The sequence below is a fragment of the Salvelinus fontinalis genome, chromosome 21 (assembly GCF_029448725.1).
Source record: "Salvelinus fontinalis isolate EN_2023a chromosome 21, ASM2944872v1, whole genome shotgun sequence".
Taxonomy (NCBI): domain Eukaryota; kingdom Metazoa; phylum Chordata; class Actinopteri; order Salmoniformes; family Salmonidae; genus Salvelinus; species Salvelinus fontinalis.
In genome coordinates, this window is record NC_074685.1 from 43532729 (window position 1) to 43555471 (window position 22743).

Sequence of the window (22743 nt, forward strand, 5' to 3'; positions counted from 1 at the left end):
GATCTAACGAATCATTACTGTCTCTATAGCCTTGTGTGCAGGGCGGGCTCTAGCCATGAGGGCCCTAAACACATTTTGGTTGGATGATTGCATGTTACAACTCAGCGTAAAACACCTCCCCTCAGAGGGGTTGGGTTAAATGGGGATGACTCATTTCAGTTGAATGCATTACGTTGTGCAACTGACTAGGTATCCCCTCCCTCCTCCCTCCTTTCTAACAGCCTACAGAATTTCAGTAGGCCTAATCAATAATCAGTTTCAATAGGCTTATCAATTTCATCTTGCCAAAACAATTTCATCCAATGGTTCATTTCATTTCAAGAGTCTTAAACATGTCTGTGTTTCTATAACTGTTATTTGTTTAATACTATGATTACATAATTTGAGTTATGATTCTGATAGGGAACTACACATGTGGAGTTGTGAAAACAGTGAGTTTTGATACTCTACATACAATCAATCCTGTGGGCCATTTCCAAATGAGACATTTGAAAGTGAACTAAGTTAGTAGGCTTTCTTATATGTATGTAAGCTACAATATGTTATGTTAAAAGTTGAGAACAAGTCTTGTCATGTTACAGTATTACAGGTCAGGGTGCAAATATATTACATACAAGATCACCATCTGCTGGACGATTGATAAACTGTCTCTGGAACATCAGATGGATGATGAAAACAGAGAATTCTAAGTATGAACTTCCTTGGGTTTGATGTATAAAGTTAGTACTCCCTGCAACTTCAGCATCAGTGTCAACCTTGGGCCAAGAGGGAATTGGTTTCGCCCATGGTTGACCCGAGTTCAGATACAGCCCATGACATACAGGCCTACAATAACCTTTTTTGCGGGATCACAAAAAATCGTATTCTGCAAAATATTTTACTTAAATTAACTTCCTTCTTAGTATTTTTGGCTCACAACTTTTGTCAGGATGGTTCGCAAAGCACCCTGGGTAACCCTTTGCTTTAGTTAGTAATTTGCTTGTTATTTAAATTGTCAAATTATACAGCCCAGTAGTGTCCTCCAATCTTGTTTGACATTTTTGGAAGATAATTGATCATATTTTGTATTCCCTTTCTCCATGAGAAGAGGGTAAATGCAATTTTTGGGGTTCTAATTGGTGTTCAATTCACTTAATTGTGCTCTCGAAAGCCTAATTAACAAAATATGTGGGAATGTGTTGCACACTGTCTGCCTTTTGGATGCAGCACCACATATTGTACACGACAGTAATGTTTCCACATTCAAAAACTGTTTGTTCAGCATGGCTTGTAATTTATGCTGTCTAAGTTATTGGAAGTTCGATGTTCCGACTGTTAAGTTGCCCCTGATTACATTTTGCGCAGCACATCAGTGCTAGAACCTACTCCATTATGGTTAAACGCAGACAGTGACTCTTTAATTGCACTGGAAAGTGCCTCATTGTAATATTTAAAAGCTTTTATATTTTTCATCTTTTCAGCTACCACCTTTCGCTCAGGTCCCTTAATGGGCCGACTCACTGGGCAACAACTGGTTGAATCAGCGTTGTATCCACATCATTTCAACCAATGAAATCAATGTGATGAAGTTGAATCAACGTGGAAAACTGATTGGATTTGCAAAAAAGTCATCAACGTTAAGGGCATTTTGTATTTTTTTCACCCAACTTTTAACCTAAATCCAATGACATGGTGACATTTGTTGTTGATTTCACGTTGAATTCACAGTTAGTTGACAACTCAACCAAATGTAAATCAAAACTAGACATTGATCTGACATCTGTGCTCAGTGGGTAGCCTTTAATCTGTCCCCTTGGTGTACTATTTTTCCTTTGTAAGAGACTTCCGAATGATGTCTCTACATTTTTTGGTTTCACAGTCAGCTTGGGGATTGGAAACAGCAACCTTTCACTTACAGGCCCAACACTCTTAACCGCTAGGCTACCTGCCGCCCTAGTGTCTTCCTTTTTTATGATGGTATAATATACCATAATGTCCTCAGTTCTTGTAACATTTGAATTATCTGGGACTGATTCTGAAAAATGTTGCTTTACCTGAGAGAATATATTTTATTCAATTGCCATGAAGCAATATATCCTCTATTGATTCAATTTTGATAGACATCATGGTTTCAAAGTTAATTGATTTAGAATGTGGCATTTGTTTCATTTCAACATTTACTGATGACTTGACACGCCCATCCTCTGTCTGAGCTATGTTTGTTACTGACAGAATGTTCTACATTATATTTTTGTAGGTTTCTTATTTTAATTGATTCCACTTTGATGGGCTGAAAATCTATTTCCTCCATTGTCATGGTTCAGAATCGTTTGTTTTGGCTTGATCATCATCCTGCATTCCCCTAGATTCAGGTAACAGGTGACAGTGTCTGTACCCCATAAAAACACCCCAATGACGCAAACTTTCATGGTATGACACTGGATCCTATTAGTAGACGGTGTGATGATTCTGAAACACCTCCCTTTCACTTTAAAAACTTCTACATTTTAAAACAGTACCAAAGCTAACATGTGGAAAGAAACATTTTCTCTTCAAAACATGTTAAAATCCTGTTTTGTTAAATCAACCAATCAATCAATCAATTGTATTCAAAAAGCCCTTTTTACATCAGTAGATGTCACAAAGGGCTATAACGAAACCCAGCCTAAAGCCCCAACAGCAAGCAATGCAGATGTCCAGCTTCTGCAAAGGATACCAGAAAACACACCCTTTTAACAGGGAAATCATGAGTATATGACACATCTGAGTGTCATTAATGTCTCCAGGACGGTCTCTGCCGCCCTCTGGTGACAGGTGGAACCATGACAGTACACCCTTCTAGGAGCGGCTCAAACCACAGAGCCAGGGCGACTACCACGTAGTTGGTGGAAGTCCCAAACAAATCCCAGATCTTGGATGTCCCGGCCAGGCACCCACGCCCGCTTCTCAGGACCGTAGCCCTCCCAGTCCACCAGGTACTGCAGGGTGCTTCGGACCCGTCGAGCCTCCAACAGACACCAGACAGTGTAGGCCGGGCGGACATCCACAAGACGAGGGGGCGGAGGGGCAGGTGTGGGGTTAGAGAAGGGACTGGTCCTTACCAGCTCGAGACGGGAGACATGGAAGGATGGACAGACCCTCTGGAGACGATTGATGACCGAGTTGATGCAACTGAGGATCTTGAATGCTCCTATTTAGCATGGAGCGAGCTTCCATGAGTCCACCTTTAAGGGAAGATCACGGGTGGACAGTCTCACCTGTTGACCCGGTTGGGGGAGTCGAAGAGGCCTTCAGTGCCGGTTTGTTTGGTGTTGGTGTCTTGCAGAGGAGCGGAGCTAAGAGGAGACAGCAAGGGGTCATCAGGCCAGGTAATCCTGAGGCATGGTCCTAGGGCTCAGGTCCTCCGAGAGGGGAGGGAGCGGGAGAGAAAGAGAATTAGAGGGAGCATACTTAAATTCACACAGGACACTGGATAAGACAGGAGAATTACACTAGATTTAACAGACTGATACTAGCCCCCTGACACAGAAACTATTGCAGCATAGATACTGGAGGCTGAGACAGGGGGGGTCGGGAGACACTGTGGCCCCGTCCGCGATACCCCTGGACAGGGCCAACCAGGCAGGATATAATCCCCACCCACTTTGCCAAAGCACAGCCCCCACACTACTAGAGGGATATCCGTAGACCACCAACTTACTACCCTGAGAAAAGGCTGAGTATAGCCCACGACGATCTTCTTCACCGCACGAGCCAGAGGGGGCGCAAAACTGGACAGGAAGATCACGTCTGTGACTCAACCCACTCAAGTGACGCACCCCTCGTAGGGACGGCATGGAAGAACACTAGTAAGCCAATGACTCAGCCCCGTAATAGGGTCAGAGGCAGAGAATCCCAGTGGAGAGAGGGGAGCCTGTCAGGCAGAGACAGCAAGGGTGGTTCGTAGCTCCAGTGCATTTCAACTCACCTTCGCACCTCTGGGCCAGACTACACTCAATCATAGGACCTACTGAAGAGATGAGTCTTCAATAAAGACTTAAAGTTTGAGACTGAGTCTGAGTCTCTCACACGGATAAGCAGACCATTCCATAAAAATAGAGCTCTATAGGAGAAAGCCCTGCCTCCAGCTGTTTGCTTAGAAATTATAGGGACAGTAAGGAAGCCTGCGTCTTATGACTGTAGCGTACGTGTAGGTATGTACGGCAGAACCAAATTAGAGAGATAGGTAGGAGCAAGCCAATGTAATGCTTTGTATGTTAGCAGTAAAACCTTGAAATCAACCCTAGAATTAACAGGAAGCCAGTGTAGAGAGGCTAGCACTGGAGAAATATGATCAAATTTTGGGGTTCTACTCAAGATTCTAGCAGGCGTGTTTAGCACTAACTGAAGTTTATTTTGTGCTTTATCCGGGCAGACGAAGGGTAGAGCATTGCAGTAGTCTAATCTAGAAGGGACAAACGCATGGATGAGCTTTTCTGCATCATTTCTGGACAACAAGTTTAGGATTTTTTGCAATGTTACGAAGATAGAAGAAAGCTTTCCTTGAAATATTATTAATACTCTTGTCAAAAGAGAGATCAGGGTCCAGAGTTAACGCCAAGGTCCTTCACAGTTTTATTTGAGACGACTGTACAACCATCAAGATGAATTGTCAGATCCAACAGGAGATCACTTTGTTTCTTGGGACCTAGAACGAAAATCTCTGTTGAAACACGGGCACCCAGGGTGGGCAACATCTGCTAACCATGTGTATGTGACCAATCAAATTTGATTTAGCAGTGAAAGTTAACATTATGTTTCCGAATGACATCACCAAGAGGTAGAATATATAGTAAAAACAATAGTGGTTCTAAAAAGGAACCTTGAGGAACACCGAAACTTACAATTGATTTGTCAGAGGACAAACCATCCACACAGACAAACTGATATCTTTCTGACAGATACGATCTAAACCAGGCAAGAACTTGTCTGTGTAGACCAATTAGGGTTTCCAATCTCTCCAAAAGATTGTGGTGTTCGATACTGAGGTAAAGTTGGTTTTATATTCAGACATTTGGACATTCAACAGACATTCGCCAAAAGTGGAATTTGTATTAAAAACAAAGGTTGTAAGAATATAGAATAAATTGAATAAATAATATCTAGTTTGATGATTCTGTAACAAACTGTGAATTAGTTATTGATTTATACAGCTTTAAATTGCATTTTAAAGATTTTATGTATTTCTATCAAATCAAAACTGGAATTTGTATTCAAAACAAAGGTTTTAAAAGTATGCTAGACAGTTATAGAATAAACCATATCTATTTTTATGTTTCTGTGACAATCAATGAATTAGTTATTGATTTTTACATTTGTAAATGGATTTTGGCGAATGTCTGATTGTGTGAATATAAAACCAACTTACCTTGGTGTAAAACATGGTGTCAAAAGCAGCACTAAGGTCTAGGAGCACGAGAAAAGATGCAGAGCCTTGGTCTGACGCTATTAAAATGTAATTTAACGAGTGCAGTCTCGTGAAGGTGCTTTGATGGGGTTTAAAACAAAACTGAAGCGTTTCGTATATATTATTTGTCTTCAGGAAGGCAGTGAGTGAGTTGCTGCCCCACAGCTTTTTCAACAATGTTTGAGAGGAATGGGTGATTTGATATAGGCCAATAGTTTTTTACATTTTCAGGGTCAAGATTTAGGTTTTTCAATTGAGGCTTTATTACTGCCACTTTTAGTGAGTTTTGTACACATCTGGTGGATAGCGAGCCGTTTATTGTGTTCAACATAGGAGGGCCAAACACTGGAAGCAGCTCTTTCAGTAGTGTAGTTGGAATAGGGTCCAGTATGCAGCTTGAAGGTTTAGAGTTGACATCAGTCAAAAACCATTAAAACTTCCAGCAACAGTGTTGGTATTGTGTTATCATTGTTGTTTTTCATAGGGGATTATAATGAAAAGCATCACCAATATAGCTTTTAAAATGTAATAGTACAGTCAAAAACTTTATATAGGGGATTATAATGAAAAGATTCACCAATATAGTTTAAAAAATGTAATAGTACAGTCAAAAACTTTATTTAAAGTTAGCTTCGTTCTATCTTTGCTAATTGATTTCTATAATGAGTTGTTTGCATTTTCAATAAATGTTTAAGCAAGTTCAAAGTATAATTTTCTGATATTTTTTTTATCCAGAAAACAATGTCAAGTAAAAGTCAGGAGTACTTTTATTTTGAAAATTAGGCGTACAGGAAGGAACTGCCGATGCTAAGTGACAGATGGCTAGCTGTTATGTGAGTGAGTCTGAGGGCAAAATGGCTACAGCTTACAATATGTTTCAGTTAGAAACAACGTCTATTATGGCCGTTGTCGTCGAGACGGCAATGACAGAAATGGGCAAATTTTTGACCACCGGGCCGAACTCTTACGTTTGCAATTCGGAGAGAGAGGTGAGTACAGAGTTGAGCTAACTGCGTCAAATATGTTTTTAAAGTAACCTAACTAGTTATACATCCGGAAAAATATCTGCCTCATTGTTCTATCTGTGGCAACGTATAGTACTGTTAACGCGTAACGTTATCCAACTAGCTAAAGATACGTTGTCTAGTAGTTTATCCAACGTTGTGTAACCACTGCGAATATTTGGTGTAACTATGGCTAAATTAGTCAGCTTCCTGCAATTTCCGTATATTCGGTAGTTGCTAGCTAGTTAGTTAACTACTAGCCGTTAGCTAAATGTGTTTTTCTTTTTCTTTTTTAAACCTTTTATTTAACTAGGCAGGTCAGTTAAGAACAAATCATTATTTACAATGACGGCTTGAAGACTGACTTGTTCAGGGGCAGAACGACAGATTTTTACCTTGTCAGCTCGGGGATTCGAGCTGTTACCATGTGTTTTTTAATTGTGTTTCAACAGCACGTACAGTCTGATTCCCCCTAATAGATATCTTTGATTTGAAAGATATCACTGATATATATTAGGGGGAAATCAGACTGTACGTGCTGTTGAAACTAACACAATTAAAAAACACATGGAATTGGGAGATATCTTTTACTTTACTGGTTAGTAACCTTTCGGTTACTGGACCAACGCTCTAACCACTATGCTACCTGCCGCGTTAACTTAGTGGTTTCACATCATTTTCTTTGCAGCGTAGCTGACTGCACAGATAACTAAGTTAACGTTAACTAACTATTTAGGTAACATTTTTTTTCAATTTCTCTTCACAGCTGTACACAATTATGAATCTGGTGACAGGGGAGGCTATTCGTAAAATCTGCCAACTATTCCTAGTGGTCTCCTCAAGTTTACAAAATGAGAACGATAAACTGAAGACCAAGGTGGAGCAGATGGATGAAGTTCTGAAAACCAAGGTGGAGCAGATGGATGAAGATATGAAGGCATTGACTGAGAAGGCTGAACATTATAGAGCATTACTGGCTAAAATGCAGGCACAAGCAGAACCGAAAGGACCCACGCATATTCTGCTCAATGGAATGATTTTTGCAATTCCACCAGTTGGTGAGTGTTATAGACCTAGCTAGCTAGCCAGACAATATTTTTTAAATTTAACTAGGCAAGTCAGTTAAGAACAAATTCTTATTTACAATGACGGCCTAGGAACAGTGGGTTAAGAACAAATTCTTATTTACAATCACGGCCTAGGAACAGTGGGTTAACTGCCTTACTCAGGCAGAACAACATATTTTTTTACTTTGGCAGCTCGGGGATTCGATCTAGCAACCTTTCGGTTACTGGCCCAACGTTCTAACCACTAGGCTACCTGCCAAGGCTTTAGCTAAAGCTAGTTATTGGTGTTCTTGGCCTACTGATAATTTATTTTCAAATACATTTAAGCCTAAATCACACAATTTTGTGGGAAGAAAGGGAAAGGTGAATGTGTGTTAAAGGTAATTATGCTTGTTATGTTTTAGGTCTCTCAATGTTCTCTGGAATCACAGCGTCTTCAACATTGCCAGGGAATGTCAGTCAAGCAAACACTGTCACTAATGCGATGTCAGTCTGTGCAGGTAATCCTTCAAATTGTGTTATTTGGAATAATGGTTAGCAAACCAAGGTCTTAATCACTAGGAACCAAACAGAAGCAAATGGGCCAAAACGAGAAGGGCATAGGCAGCTAGTGAGTGGTGTCACCACCAGTGAGTGGTGTACAGAATGGTGTTGTCTGTGTAGAGGTGGATCAGAGAATCACCAGCAGCATCATTGATGTATACAGAGAAAAGTCAGCTCGAGAATTGAACCCTGTGGCACCCCCATAGAGACTGCCAGAGGTCCGGACAGCAGGCCCTCCGATTTGACACACTGAACTCTATCAGAGAAGTAGTTGGTGAACCAGGCGAGGCAGTCATTTGAGAAACCAAGGCAGTTGAGTCTGCTAATAAGAATGTGGTGATTGACAGAGTCGAAAGCCTTGTCCAGGTTGATGAATACGGCTGCACAGTATTGTCTCTTATCAATGGCGGTTATGATGTCGTTTAGGACCTTGAGCGTGAGGTGCACCCATGACCAGCTCGAAAACCAAATTGCATAGCGGCGCAGGTACGGTGGGATTCAAAATGGTCGGTGATCTGTTTGTTAACTTCGCTTTCGAAGGCAGGGTAGGATAGATATAGGTCTGTAACAGTTTGGGTCTAGAGTGTCTCCCCCTTTGAAGAGGGGGGATGACCACGGCAGCTTTCCAATCTTTGGGGATCTCAGACGATACGAGAGGTTGAACAGGCAAGTAATAGGGGTTGCAACAATTGCGGCAGATAATTTTAGAAAGAGAGGGTCCAGATTGTCTAGCCCGGCTGATTTTTTTTTGGGGGGGGGGGGTTCACATTTTGCAGCTCTTTCAGAACATCAGCTATCTGGATTTGGGTGAAGGAGAAATGGGGAGGCTTGGGCAAGTTGCTGTGGGCGGTGCAGCGCTGTTGACCGGAGTAGGAGTAGCCAGGTGGAAAGCATGGCCAGCCGTAGAAAAATGCTTATTGAAATTCTCAATTATCGTGGTTTTATCAGTGGTGATAGTGTTTCCTAGCCTCAGTGCAGTGGGCAGCTGGGAGGAGGTGCTCTTATCCTCCATGAGCTTTAGTGTCCCAGAACTTTTTGGAGTTTGTGCTACAAGATGCAAATTTCTGTTTAAAAAAGCTAGCCTTTGCTTTCCTAACTGCTTGTGTATATTGGTTCCTAACTTCCCTGAAAAGTTGCATGTCTCGGGGGCTATTCGATGCTAATGCTGTACGCCTCAGGATGTTTTTGTGCTGGTCAAGGGCAATCAGGTCTGGAGTGAACCAAGGGCTATATCTGTTCCTGGTTCTACATTTTTTTAATGGGGCATGCTTATTTAAGATGGTGAGGAAAGCACTTTTAAAGAATAACCAGGCATCCTCTGACAAAATGAGGTCAATATCCTTCCAGGATACCCGGGCCAGGTCGATTTAGAAATGTCTGCTCGCTGAAGTGTTTTAGGGAGCGTTTGACCGTGATGAGGGGTGGTCGTTTGACCGCGGACCCATTACGGACGCAGGCAATGAGGCAGTGATCGCTGAGATCCTGGTTGAAGACAGCAGAGGTGTAGGGCAGGTTGGTCAGGATGATATCTATGAGGGTGCCTGTGTTTACAGATTTGGGGTTGTACCTGGTAGGTTCCTTGATAATTTGGGTGAGATTGAGGGCATCTAGCTTAGATTGTAGGACGGGCGGGGTGTTAAGCCTATCCCAGTTTAGGTCACCTAACAGTACAAACTCTGAAGATAAATGGGGGGCAATTAATTCACATATGGTGTCCAGGGCACAGCTGGGGGCTGAGGGGGGTCTGTAACAAGCGGCTACAGTGAGAGACTTATTTCTGGAAAGGTGGATTTTTAAAAGTAGAAGGTCAAACTGTTTGGGCACAGACCTGGATAGCATGACAGAACTCTGCGGGCTGTCTTTGCAGTAGATTGCAACTCCACCCACTTTGGCAGTTCTATCTTGGTGGAAAATGTTGTAGTTGAGGATGGAAATTTCAGAATTTTTGGTGGCCTTCCTAAGCCAGGATTCAGACACAGCTAGGACATCAGGGTTGGCCGAGTGTAATAAAGCAGTGAATAAAACAAACTTAGGGGTGAGGCTTCTGATGTTAACGTGCATTAAACCAAGGCTTTTACGGTTACAGAAGTCAACAAATGAGAGCGCCTGGGGAATAGGAGTGGAACTGGGGGCTACAGGGCCTGGGTTAACCTCTACATCGCCGGAGTAGGACAAGGGTATGGCTAAAGGCTATAAGAACTGGTCGTCTAGTGCGTTGGGGTCAGAGAATAAAAGGAGCAGATTTCTTGGCGTAGTAGAATAGATTCAAGGCATAATATACAGACACGGGTATGGTAGGATGTGAGTACAGTGGAGGTAAACCTATGTGTTGCCTCCAGAGACGAAACCTCTCTCATCGTCACGCATCAATTAACGTAGGTGAGGTCTCCGCATATGTGTGGGGTGAGCCGAAAGAACTAAGACATTTTGAGCGGGACAGGGCTCTACAGTGAAATAAAACAATAAAAACTAGCCAAGACAGCAGTAGACAAGGCATATTGACATTAGAGAGAGTCATAAAGCAATCACAGGTGTTGATCAGGAGAGCTAAGACAACAACGGATGAATGGGCAGAGCGGGTCAGTTAGGTACATACAGGACCTGAGTTCGAGGCTGGGGCCGACAGGTAAACAAAATGAGGTACCGTGTTATTGAAACAGGCCAGGGTGCATCAGCTGTGTAGCCTAGTGATCATAGGGTCAAACGAGTAGCAATACGTGAGTCAAGGTGCTGTTCGGTAGTCACTACTACGCTGGACAAGCAGGGGACAAAGCGTTCAGAAAAAGTTAGCGGCCTGGGGCTAGTAGATGGTTCTACTGCGATACCCTAACAGAATAGCCTGTTGAGACCACATCGGGAAATCACGTCGGCAGTCCAGTCGTGCTGGATCGACGGGGCTCCGTGTTGACGATAAAGGGTCCAGGCCAACTGGCAAAGGAGGTATTGTAGCCCTAGAATTAGCTGGTATATGGGCCTAGCTCAAGGCTAGCTGGTGCTTGCTTCGGGAAGAGGCGTTGGCTAACAGTAGCCACTCGTTTGCAGCTAGCTAGCTAGCTGCGATGATCCGGAGTAATGATCCAGAGCGGCAGGAATCCGGTGATATGGTGGAGAGAGACATTCCAATATGCTCTGGGTTGATATCGCGCTGTGCAGACTGGCAGGTGATTGTCCGAGCTAAGGCTGGCTGATTCCGGGGGGGAAAAGGCGAGGACCGCTAGCCGTGGCTAACAAAGACTAGCAGCTAGTTAGCTGGCTAGCTCTTGATGGAAGTTCCAGTTATAAGGAATAAAAAAAAACAGATCCGTACCACATTACATTGGGTGAGGCATGGAGACTGCATGGATATGTGCTGTTTTATACACCGGTCAGCAACAGGTGAAGCTGAAATAGCCGAATCCACTAATTTTAAGTGTTGTCCACATACTTTTGTATGTATAGTGTAGCTCAGATATAGAGGATGGGCGTGTCAAGTCATCAGTAAATGTTGAAATGAAATAAATGCAACATTCTAAATCAATTAACTTTGAAACCATGATGTCTATCAAAATTTAATCAATAGAGGATATATTGCTTCATGGCAATTGAATAAAATATATTCTCTCTGGTAAAGCAACAATTTTCAGTATCAGTCCCAGATAATTCAAATGTTACAATAACTGAGGACATGATGGTCTAAATTATACCATCATAAAAAAGGAAGACACTAGGGCGGCAGGTAGCCTAGCGGTTAAGAGTTGGGCCTGTAAGTGAAAGGTTGCTGTTTCCAATCCCCAAGCCGACTGTGAAAAATCTGTCGGTGCCGTTGAGTAATTTTGCTGGAAGTTTTTATGGTTTTTACTACTGTCAACTCTTAACAAAACACGATTTAAACATGTTTTAAAGATAATGTTCATATCCACACGTTTGCTTCTGTACCGTTTTTAATCAATAGAAGTTGTCAAAGTCAAAGGGGGGTGTTACAGCAACCTGTTACCTGAATTTAGACGAATGCAAGATAATGGTCAAGCTAAAACAAAAGATTCTGAATCAATGGTCTTGGAAGCCATGTCTATGGATGAAATGTATATTTTTTGTTTATCAAAGTTGACTCAATTGATGAAAACAAGATCATTATGGAACATCAAACTAGTCACTTAGATACAGATCATAATGTTGACAATCATGAAAACTGAAACGAGTCACGGATCCCCACATGGCAGTTTCTTGTCATCGTTGGTAGCTATCTGGCCATCCAGAATACACAACTCAGACTTCTGCCCTATTGAACCATGTGCATAGTTTTTCGTGACGACGTCGGCTAACTCATCTATAACACAAGTCAGCTTGGTTGGTTGCTGTCTCTCGCTCCCTGCATCACTTGGTCACAGTAAGGCCCCTCCCCTGCTTGCTAGAGAGGCACCTCTCTCCCTACTGTGGCGCAGCCCTGGTTGATAAAGTAGTTTAGATTTTTTTTATATGTATATATATATTTTTTTTATTCTGCTACCTTCACTCGATTCTGACCGGGTTTGGATCCTACCTGTCTATATGGTACAGGTCTCTCTCTATATTAAAATGTTTTATGTACACTACCGTTCAAAAGTTTGGGGTCACTTAGAAATTTCGTTTTTTTTAAAGAAAAGCATCACTCTGGTTGTAATTCCGATAGTGTCCACAAGATGGCAGCAGTGTGTGTGCAACGGATAACTGAACAACAGGACTTTTAGTGTGAAGTCCCCAGTTACATTTGGGCAAATCGTGAAAGAGACATTCTCATTCATATTCCATTTTTCTGTAAGAATATTGTCAAATCTGTATACTTGGCCATATAAGCCATACAACCAGTTTTCATGACTTCACAAGGCATGCTGTCGCACAAGGTTAGTAGCAAAATTTTGCGACATGGTTTTTGGATACTCCTGTAAAGCTCAGCTCATTGGTTGGTTCATTAAATAGTACTCGCAAAACACCAGTCTCAACGTCAACAGTGAAGCGGTGACTTCGGGATGCTGGCCTTCTAGGCAGAGCCATGTCTCAGACTGGCCAGTAAGCCATATCTCAGACTGGCCAATAAAAATAGAAGATTAAGATGGGCAAAAGAACACAGACACTGGATAGAGGAACTCTGCCTAGAAGGCCAGCATCCCGGAGTTGCCTTTTCACTGTGAATGTTGAGGCTGGTGTTTTGCGGGTACTATTTAATGAAGCTGCCAGTTGAGGACTTGTGAAGCATCTGTTTCTCAAACTAGACACTCTCATGTACTTGTCCTCTCGCTCAGTTGTGCACCGGGGCCTCCCACTCCTCTTTCTATTCTGGTTAGAGCCAGTTCTGTGAAGGGAGTAGTACACAGCATTGTACGAGATCTTCAGTTTCTTGGCAATTTCTCACATGGAATAGCCTTCATTTCTCAGAACAAGAATAGACTGACGAGTTTCAGAAGAAAGGTCTTTGTTTCTGGCCATTTTGAGCCTGTAATCGAACCCACAAATGCTGATGCTCCAGATACTCAACTAGTCTAAAGAAGGCCAGTTTTATTGCTTCTTTAATCAGAACAACAGTTTTCCACTGTGCTAACATATTTGCAAAAGGATTTTCTAATGATCAATTAGCCTTTTTAAAATTATAAACTTGGATTAGCTAACACAACGTGTCATTGGAAAACAGGAGTGATGTTTGCTGATAATGGACCTCTGTACGCTTATGTAGATATTTAATTAAAAATCAGCTGTTTCCAGCTACAATAGTCATTTACAACATTTAATGTCTACACTGTATTTCTGATCAATTTGATGTTATTTTAATGGACAAAAAGTGCTTTTCTTTCAAAAACAAGGTCATTTTTAAATGACCCCAAACTTTTGAACGGTAGTGTATATCGGATCCGGGTGGGAAAGCCCCAGGTCCATATCGGAAGGGGTCCAACTGTTTGTACCCATGAAGACCTCTAATTGGGTAGTCATAAATTTGAGATTATAATAACTCTCTATTTGCAAAAAATAACATTCTGAACAATGCTTTTCTTTTTCTTTACACACATTCGGAGCATTTGCCAAGCTGCTGAAATTGTGCGCTTCCCAAATTTAGGCTATGCGTTTGCGATTTTAAAACCATCCACAATTATTTTTGGGGGAGACACTAATGATCCTCTGTGGCTATATCATGCTCTCTGGTTTAGTATTTTGAATAATTTGATTTATTTCTGTAAAGACAGGAGTAATTTACATAATATGGGTAAATGTAATTAAATTGACTTAGGGGGAAGCTTAGCTAACCTATTGGATGCGCTACCTATGGGGAAGGGACTACCTGAATGTTTGTTTCCACTTTCCTTTGCAAAACGTTTTGCTACTTTGTGCACTAATGAATATGGCCCAGTTTGAAAACAATTCACAGGCTGGTAAACGTATGTTTATTTTAATGCTAATGTTAAAAAAAGATTCAGACTAGCGTCCAGTCCAGCTGCTTTATTTGTACATCATCAAGATGCCTCATGCTACATAAACAGAAGATCTATAGGCTCCGGTTATATGTGCCGTTCTAGCTCGGACAAGGCTACTTATTTTTAATTAATGATATTAGTTTGTACATTTACATTTAAGTCATTTAGCAGACTCTCTTATCCAGAGCGACTTACAAATTGGAAAGTTCATACATATTCATCCTGGTCCCCCCGTGGGAATTGAACCCACAACCCTGGCGTTGCAAGCGCCATGCTCTACCAACTGAGCCACACGGGACCATATAATCCAACTTTGTAAAACCTGCTTAATTTATAGTTTATTTTTATTTTTATATATATGTGTGTGTGTGTGTATATATATATATATATACTCATAATTCTTTTGTCTTTAGGTCCTGCAAAGGTTTGCAGCAAACCCACAGAGATGTCTTCATTGGAGAATGACTCCTTTCTGGGAGACACAGATGGACTGAATACAGACCCCTCTCCAAGAGACACTGAATCCAACGAAGAGCATATGAGAGCTGCTTTGCCAGAGGGCAACGAGAGAGACAGCCATGAAATCCAGAAAAACAGCAATACTACTAAAAGGATGCGATCCAAAGAAACCAAATGCTTCAAGTGTGATGTTTGTGAGAAGACCTTCAGCCGGAACAACCTACTGGTACAACACAAGCTAACTCACACAAGACCCTTCAAGTGTGATGTGTGTGAAAAGACCTTCAGCAGGAAGGGGTCACTGGAAGCTCACAAGCTAATTCACACACTGGTACATCAGATGCTAATTCACACAGAAGAAAGGCCATTCACTTGTGGTCAATGTGGCAAAACATTCACAATGTCTAAGCAGCTCGAACATCACATGTTGCGTCACAGGGAAAAAACGCTCAGTTGCAAAGTCTGTGGAAATACATTCTCTACCAAGAAAGATCTGAAACGACATCAGCTTGTTCATGCAGTGGAGAGACCGTTCAAGTGCCTGACTTGTGACAAGGGTTTCACATCAAGGAAACTGCTTATCGAGCACGAGAGAATCCACACCGGTGAAAAACCATACAGCTGTGCTGTATGTGGGAAGAGTTACAGACAGCATGGTGGCCTAAATATTCATATGAGAACACATACAGGTGTACGGCCGCACTCATGTTCAGAGTGTGGTAAGGGTTTTATGACAAGCAGCAGCCTCAAAAACCACATGGTTGTTCATACAGGGGAGAAGGCATTTAAATGTGAGACATGTGGAGCTGCTTTCGGCCATAAAGCAAACCTTCAGAGACACCAAGTTCTTCACACAGGGGAGAGACCGTACAAATGTAAAGTGTGTGGGAAAAGCTACCTTCAGTCCACCGACCTAAAAGCTCACATGCACCATCATGGGGCAACCAAACCATTAATGTGTGACCTATGTGGAAAGACTTTTATGTACAATTTTCAAATGAGACGACACAATCTAAATTGGCACACAGCTGAAGGAGAGAAGCAGAGGGAACGACAGAGAAGAGAGAGAACGAGAGAGAGAACCGCCAAGAGAGCGGGAACCTCAACAAAGCCATTCAGTTGCGACATATGTTTGAACGGCTTCAGCTCCATGTTAACTCTGAAAAACCATCAACGAAGTCACACAGGACTAAAGCAATACTCTTGTTCCATTTGCGGAAAGAACTTTGCCTATAAAAATACTTTTGACTATCACATGAGACTTCACAGTGGGGTGAAGCCCTACGCTTGTAAATACTGTGAAAAGAAATTTGTTCTTAAGCAAGCTCTAGAAGGACATGAGCGAACCCATACAGGTGAAAAGCCCTTCAAATGCACTTATTGTGACAAGACTTTCTCAGTCAACACCAATCTCAAAAGGCATGAGCGAGTCCACACGGGAGAGAAGCCATTCAAATGTGACGTCTGCGGGAGAGGTTTCAGCCAAGCCAACAACGTCAAAGCCCACATGCAGGTCCACACCGGAGTTAGGCCTTATTATTGCAATAGATGTGGAAAGGGCTTTTCTGACATAAGACACTACAAAAACCATAGCTGTAATGGTGTGGCAGCAACACGTGATCGGTCTCGTAAATCTTCAGACCGCTCTTTCAGAAATAAGAAAGGAAGTGAAGACAGTAGTGCTTGACTTAATGCATCTGTGATGTAGACTCAGTGATATAATCTCTATCATTCACAGTGGGGCAACTTCCTGCTTTCAGACATCAGGAACAACCGGGATGTATCTGTAGGGTTAAAAGTTCTGGGATGGGTTTCTGGAAAGCCTCGTAGGAAATGAATGTGTCCTTTAGATGAGTGCCTGCTGTAATGCTTGGAGATATTGCTGTAAGTCTTAGGGTCAATGTTCATGAGGCAAAATTCCTCATGAAGGCATGACTGTTTATTTCTGACAGTGTACTGAATTGCTTAAGATTTTATTTTATACTTGTGTAAATCATTAAACACCTAATTCATGTGAAAATATCAGAATGAGTCATTCACATTTTGCCTGTCATTTTGTCTCCTTTGCCAAGATAATCCATAGGATTTCTGTTTGAGCTATACATTTTATTTTATATATATATATACACTGAACAAAAATAAACGCAACATGTAAAGTGTACTTATTTCTCTGAAATTTTGTCCTGAATTTTTTTACATCACTTTTAGTGAACATTTCTCCTTTGCCAAGATAATCCATCCAGCTGAGTCATGTCAAGAAGCTGATTAAACAGCATGCTCATTAGATAGGTGCATCTTGTGCTGGAGACAACAAAAGGCTACTCTAAAATGTGCAGTTTTGTCACACAACACAATGCTACAGTTTTCACAAGTTTTGAGGGAGCGTGCAATTGGCATGCTGACTGCAGGAATGTCCACCAAAGCTGTTGCCAGAGAACGGAATGTTAATTTCTCTACCATAAGCTGCCTCCAACTTTGTTTTGGGGAATTTGGCAGTACATCCAACCGGCCTCACAACCACAGACCACGTGTAACCACGCCAGCCCAGGACCTCCCGGCTTCTTCTCCCGGATCGTCTGATACCAGCCACCTAGACAGCTGATGAAACTGAGTGTTTCAGGCTGTAATAAAGCCCTTTTGTGGGGAAAAACTTATTCTGATTGGCTGGGACTGGCTCCCCAGTGCCCACCCCTGGCTGCACCCCTGCCCAGTCATTGAAAGCCATAGAATAGGACCTAATGATTTCATCTCAATTGACTGATTTCCTTATGAACTGTAACACAGTAAAATGTGATATTGCATGTTGTGTTTATTTTTGTTCACTATATAGATAGATCAATCTCTTGGCATTAATACACATGAAGCCCTTTATATATTTTTTACACACTGATGTCCAGTGGCATCACTCAGTCTTTTGGAGCTTGGTTAATTTAAATTGGGAATTTGGAATCAACTTGGGAATCAAGTATAATTTAAAAAAATTCTGACCTTCTCAACAAAAACCTTGCTTCAGTTCTACTTTTATAATTATTTACAGTACCTGTCAAAAGTTTGGACACCTACTCATTCCAGGGTTTTTCTTTATTATGACTATTCTCTACATTGTAGAATAATGGTGAAGACATCAAAACTGAAATAACACATGGAATCATGTAGTAACCAAAAAAAAAATTAATAAAGAAAATATTTGATATGGCTACATAAGGGTAACGCTAGCTGAAGTATCTGTTTATTAAAAGTAATTTAACCTACGCTCCGGTTTGCCATTATACAAGGAACAAACATAACATGGTGTCAGATTGGTAGTCGCTATGACGAGACAGAGAAAATTCATAAAATACTCTGCTTCTGGGCTCTGTAGTATTTGAGATTGGAATGTGGCTGTGGAACACAGAGAGACACTTGGACATCAAAAAGTTGAATAATTGAACAGTATTTCTGTATTCCAAGCAGTTGGGGTGGTCCGTGGACACTTAAGGAACAGTCATGTCGAGTTTGTTTCATTTGATGACCTCACGAAGGACAGGAGACACACGGTTTCTTTGTTTATATACACTTCTCAATTATGGAGTTTGAATGTTGTATAAAATAAATGATTAAGCAAAAGAATACTTTTGGAGAGATAACAATGTGATTTTAGTCTTCTACACAGTGCCATGGAACGCCCCCTTTTCTACTCCTGTATAAAACCACCAGTGACAAACTTTAGATTAGACCAGAAAACATGGAAGCTGTCGCTACATGTTGAAGTGGTTGGCAACTCTACCAAAAGTACATTTACATTACATTACATTTAAGTCATTTAGCAGATGCTCTTATCCAGAGCGACTTACAAATTGGTGCGTTCACCTTATGACATCCAGTGGAACAGCCACTTTACAAACAGTGCATCTAAATCTTTTAAGGGGAGGGGGGGGGGGGGGGGGGGGTCAGAAGGATTACTTTATCCTATCCTAGGTATTCCTTAAAGAGGTGGGGTTTCAGGTGTCTCCGGAAGGTGGTGATTGACTCCGCTGTCCTGGCGTCGTGAGGGAGTTTGTTCCACCATTGGGGGGCCAGAGCAGCGAACAGTTTTGACTGGGCTGAGCGGGAACTGTACTTCCTCAGTGGTAGGGAGGCGAGCAGGCCAGAGGTGGATGAACGCAGTGCCCTTGTTTGGGTGTAGGGCCTGATCAGAGCCTGGAGGTACTGAGGTGCCGTTCCCCTCACAGCTCCGTAGGCAAGCACCATGGTCTTGTAGCGGATGCGAGCTTCAACTGGAAGCCAGTGGAGAGAGCGGAGGAGCGGGGTGACGTGAGAGAACTTGGGAAGGTTGAACACCAGACGGGCTGCGGCGTTCTGGATGAGTTGTAGGGGTTTAATGGCACAGGCAGGGAGCCCAGCCAACAGCGAGTTGCAGTAATCCAGACGGGAGATGACAAGTGCCTGGATTAGGACCTGCGCCGCTTCCTGTGTGAGGCAGGGTCGTACTCTGCGGATGTTGTAGAGCAGGGGTGTCAAAGTCAAATGGACGGAGGGCCAAATAAAAAATTTAGCTACAAGCCGAGGGCCGGACTGTTCGAATGTTCATTGAAAATTTTTTAAATGACGCATATAGTCTAGTGAACCTAATTGAACCTACTGAAAACCTAACAAATATATTCCAATATGATCAGATAAATAAAGCAATATTTTCTTATGGCTCTGTCAGTAATCTTTAATTTTCAACAGACACAAAAGACAAATTTCCTTTATATAAAAATCCCCATAACATGAACATTAAATGAAAGAAACCGGTATTCAAGGCACCATCAGTAGCCTATATTTTCTATTTTAGCAAAAGTGGGCTAAATTTACTTCAAAGAAAAAAACAATAATAGCAATTTTCTATCATCCACTCAACTGAAATATTTTTAAAATATAATTGGATTGAAATACAATAAAATAAAGTGCAAAAATCTATTAATCAAAAACAACACTTTGTTTAAGGAGAAGTAACATGCAGTGAAAACAAATATTAAACTTTAACTTTTAAACTTGAACTGAGTAAAAACTCTAAATATGTGATTGCACAGTAATGTTCACTTGTTTGAGGTTGAGGGTGATACTTGGTGGTGTCCCATCTTTTCCACAAGTTCATCAATGTTCGGGGTAAGGCTCTGAGCTGAGGAAATCCTCAGAATTGAGTGGAGGTGTTCAGCAGTAAGTCGACTTCTGTGTGATGTTTTGTTCAGGTTCATCAAAGAAAACAGTTGTTCACACAGGTATGTGCTGCCAAACATAGACAACGTTTGAGCAGCCTGGATGCGCAGCTGGGGCATTGTGTCGGGGAGGAAACGGGCGAACTCCGCAGCACCCACTGCCGCATATTTTGCCCTCAGTGCATCATTGCATTGGAGGTCAATCAACTCCATTTGGAGGTTTGGTGGTGAGCTTTCCACGTCAACAGCAAATGGGTTACCGAGCAGTTCCAACCTGCTTTTTTGTGCTTCGAAGTCAGCAAATCGGCGTCGAAAGTCAGCGGCAAGCATACCTATTTTATCAGCCAACTGTGCGCTCGGGAACGCACTGGTAGAGAGCTTCTCTTTCATGGTCTGGCAGCTGGGAAAGTGGCTCAAATTTTCTTTCCGCATCTGCGTCTCCCACAGAGTCAGTTTGGTTTTAAATGCCTTCACTGTACTGTACATATCAGAGATGACATGATCCCGACCCTGCAGCTGCAAGTTCATTGCATTCAGATGACTCGTAATGTCACACAGAAAAGCCATTTCACACAGAAACATTTCGTCTCGGAGTTGTGTTGTGTCTTTCCCTTTGCTGTCCAAGAACAGACAAATCTCCTCACGAAGCTCGAAACATCTTTGAAGCACCTTTCCCTGGCTTAGCCATCGCACCTCTGTGTGATAAGGCAAATCACCATGCTCCGTTTCTAACTCCGTCAGAAATGCCTTGAACTGGCGGTGATTCAAACCTTTGGCTCTGATAAAGTTAACTGTGCGCGTGATGATGCTCATTACATGCTCCATTTTCAAGGCTTTACCGCACAACGCTTCCTGGTGTATGATACAATGATAAGCTGTCAGCTCACCTGTCGCGTTTTCCTCTTGCATCTTTTCCCGTATCTTCGCCACCAGTCCGCTCCTGTGTCCACACATCGCAGGTGCTCCGTCGGTTGTCAAACCCACGAGTTTTTCCCAAGGCAGCTCCATCTCATTTACACATCTTGACACCTCTTCATACAAATCATGCCCCGTAGTTGTGCCATGCATAGGACGTAAAGCCAAAAACTCCTCTGTCACGCTTAGGCTGGAGTCCACTCCGCGGATGAAAATTGACAACTGGGCAATGTCAGAAATGTCGGTGCTCTCATCCACAGCCAAGGAATATGCAATGAAATCTTTTCCCTTTTTCACAAGCTGCTCTTTTAGATTGATGGACAACTGGTCTACTCTCTCGGCAATGGTGTTTCTGCTCAGACTCACATTTAAAAAGAGTTGCCTTTTTTCTGGGCAAACTTCGTCACAAACTTTAATCATGCAGTTTTTGATGAAATCCCCCTCCGTAAATGGCCGGGCTGATTTAGCGATCTCTTCTGCCAAAATAAAACTGGCCTTGACAGCAGCCTGGCCTTGTGATTTGGCTTTTTTGAACAGAGCCTGTCGAGATTTGAGGCCTCGTTTTAATTCCTCTGCCTTTTGTAGCCTTTGTTCCATGTCCATATTCTTGTTTTTGTCCGCGTGTTTCGTTTCATAATGTCGTCTCAGATTATACTCTTTCAGTACCGCCACACTTTCTCCACACAGAAGACACACAGGTTTTCCAGCTACCTCCGTGAACATATACTCCGACTCCCACCTTGTTTGAAACCCCCGGTTCTCAGTGTCCACCTTCCGTTTTGCCATTTTTGATGGGTATCTGAAAGTTAATTTTACTGTGATGCTGACGACTGCTGTGCCAATAAATATTGAAATGAAGCAGCCTACTGCTCGGTGCGTCACCGTTGCATTGTGGGAAATGTAGTATTGGTGCGTGTAAAATATCTGCGGGCTGCCGGCTTGCTGCGGTCTGCGGGCCGGTTCTAATAATAAATCAAGATCATCCCAGGGGCCGTAAAAAACCTTCTCGCGGGCCGGATGTGGCCCCCCGGGCCTTGACTCTGACATATGTGTTGTAGAGCATGAACCTACAGGAACGGGCCACCGCCTTGATGTTAGTTGAGAATGACAGGGTGTTGTCCAGGATCACGCCAAGGTTCTTAGCGCTCTGGGAGGAGGACACAATGGAGTTGTCAACCGTGATGGCGAGATCATGGAACGGGCAGTCCTTCCCCGGGAGGAAGAGCAGCTCCGTCTTGCCGAGGTTCAGCTTGAGGTGGTGATCCGTCATCCACACTGATATGTCTGCCAGACATGCAGAGATGCGATTCGCCACCTGGTCATCAGAAGGGGGAAAGGAGAAGATTAATTGTGTGTCGTCTGCATAGCAATGATAGGAGAGACCATGTGAGGTTATGATAGAGCCAAGTGACTTGGTGTATAGCGAGAATAGGAGAGGGCCTAGAACAGAGCCCTGGGGGACACCAGTGGTGAGAGCGCGTGGTGAGGAGACAGATTCTCGCCACGCCACCTGGTAGGAGCGACCTGTCAGGTAGGACGCAATCCAAGCGTGGGCCGCGCCGGAGATGCCCAACTCGGAGAGGGTGGAGAGGAGGATCTGATGGTTCACAGTGTCGAAGGCAGCCGATAGGTCTAGAAGGATGAGAGCAGAGGAGAGAGAGTTAGCTTTAGCAGTGCGGAGCGCCTCCGTGATACAGAGAAGAGCAGTCTCAGTTGAATGACTAGTCTTGA

At 42.7% G+C, this 22743-nt stretch overlaps 1 protein-coding gene across 4 annotated transcripts; it reads left to right on the plus strand.

Annotated features, from left to right (window-relative positions):
- The first annotated feature begins 6215 nt into the window (after positions 1–6215).
- LOC129818967 (zinc finger protein ZFP2-like) lies at positions 6216–17093 on the plus strand. 4 transcript variants are annotated; one of them, XM_055875364.1, is made up of 4 exons: positions 6216–6414; positions 7196–7487; positions 7901–7996; positions 14872–17093. In XM_055875364.1, the coding sequence occupies exons 1-4, from the start codon at positions 6244–6246 to the stop codon at positions 16602–16604; spliced, it is 2292 nt and encodes a 763-aa protein (XP_055731339.1). In that variant the 5' UTR covers positions 6216–6243; the 3' UTR covers positions 16605–17093. The 4 variants fall into 4 exon arrangements, with proteins under 4 accessions (XP_055731339.1, XP_055731340.1, XP_055731341.1 ...); XM_055875365.1 differs by having other exon boundaries at positions 14944–17093; XM_055875366.1 differs by lacking the exon at positions 7901–7996.
- Positions 17094–22743: the final 5650 nt, after the last annotated feature.

What these genes read in the sequence shown, in the direction of transcription:
- LOC129818967 (XM_055875364.1), top strand. Translation starts at nt 6,244, where the DNA reads ATGGCTAGCTGTTATGTGAGTGAGTCTGAGGGCAAAATGGCTACAGCT. An exon ending in TTTGCAATTCGGAGAGAGAG is followed by an intron (nt 6,415 to 7,195) that starts GTGAGTACAGAG and finishes TTCTCTTCACAG; the next exon opens with CTGTACACAATTATGAATCT. An exon ending in TTTTGCAATTCCACCAGTTG is followed by an intron (nt 7,488 to 7,900) that starts GTGAGTGTTATA and finishes GTTATGTTTTAG; the next exon opens with GTCTCTCAATGTTCTCTGGA.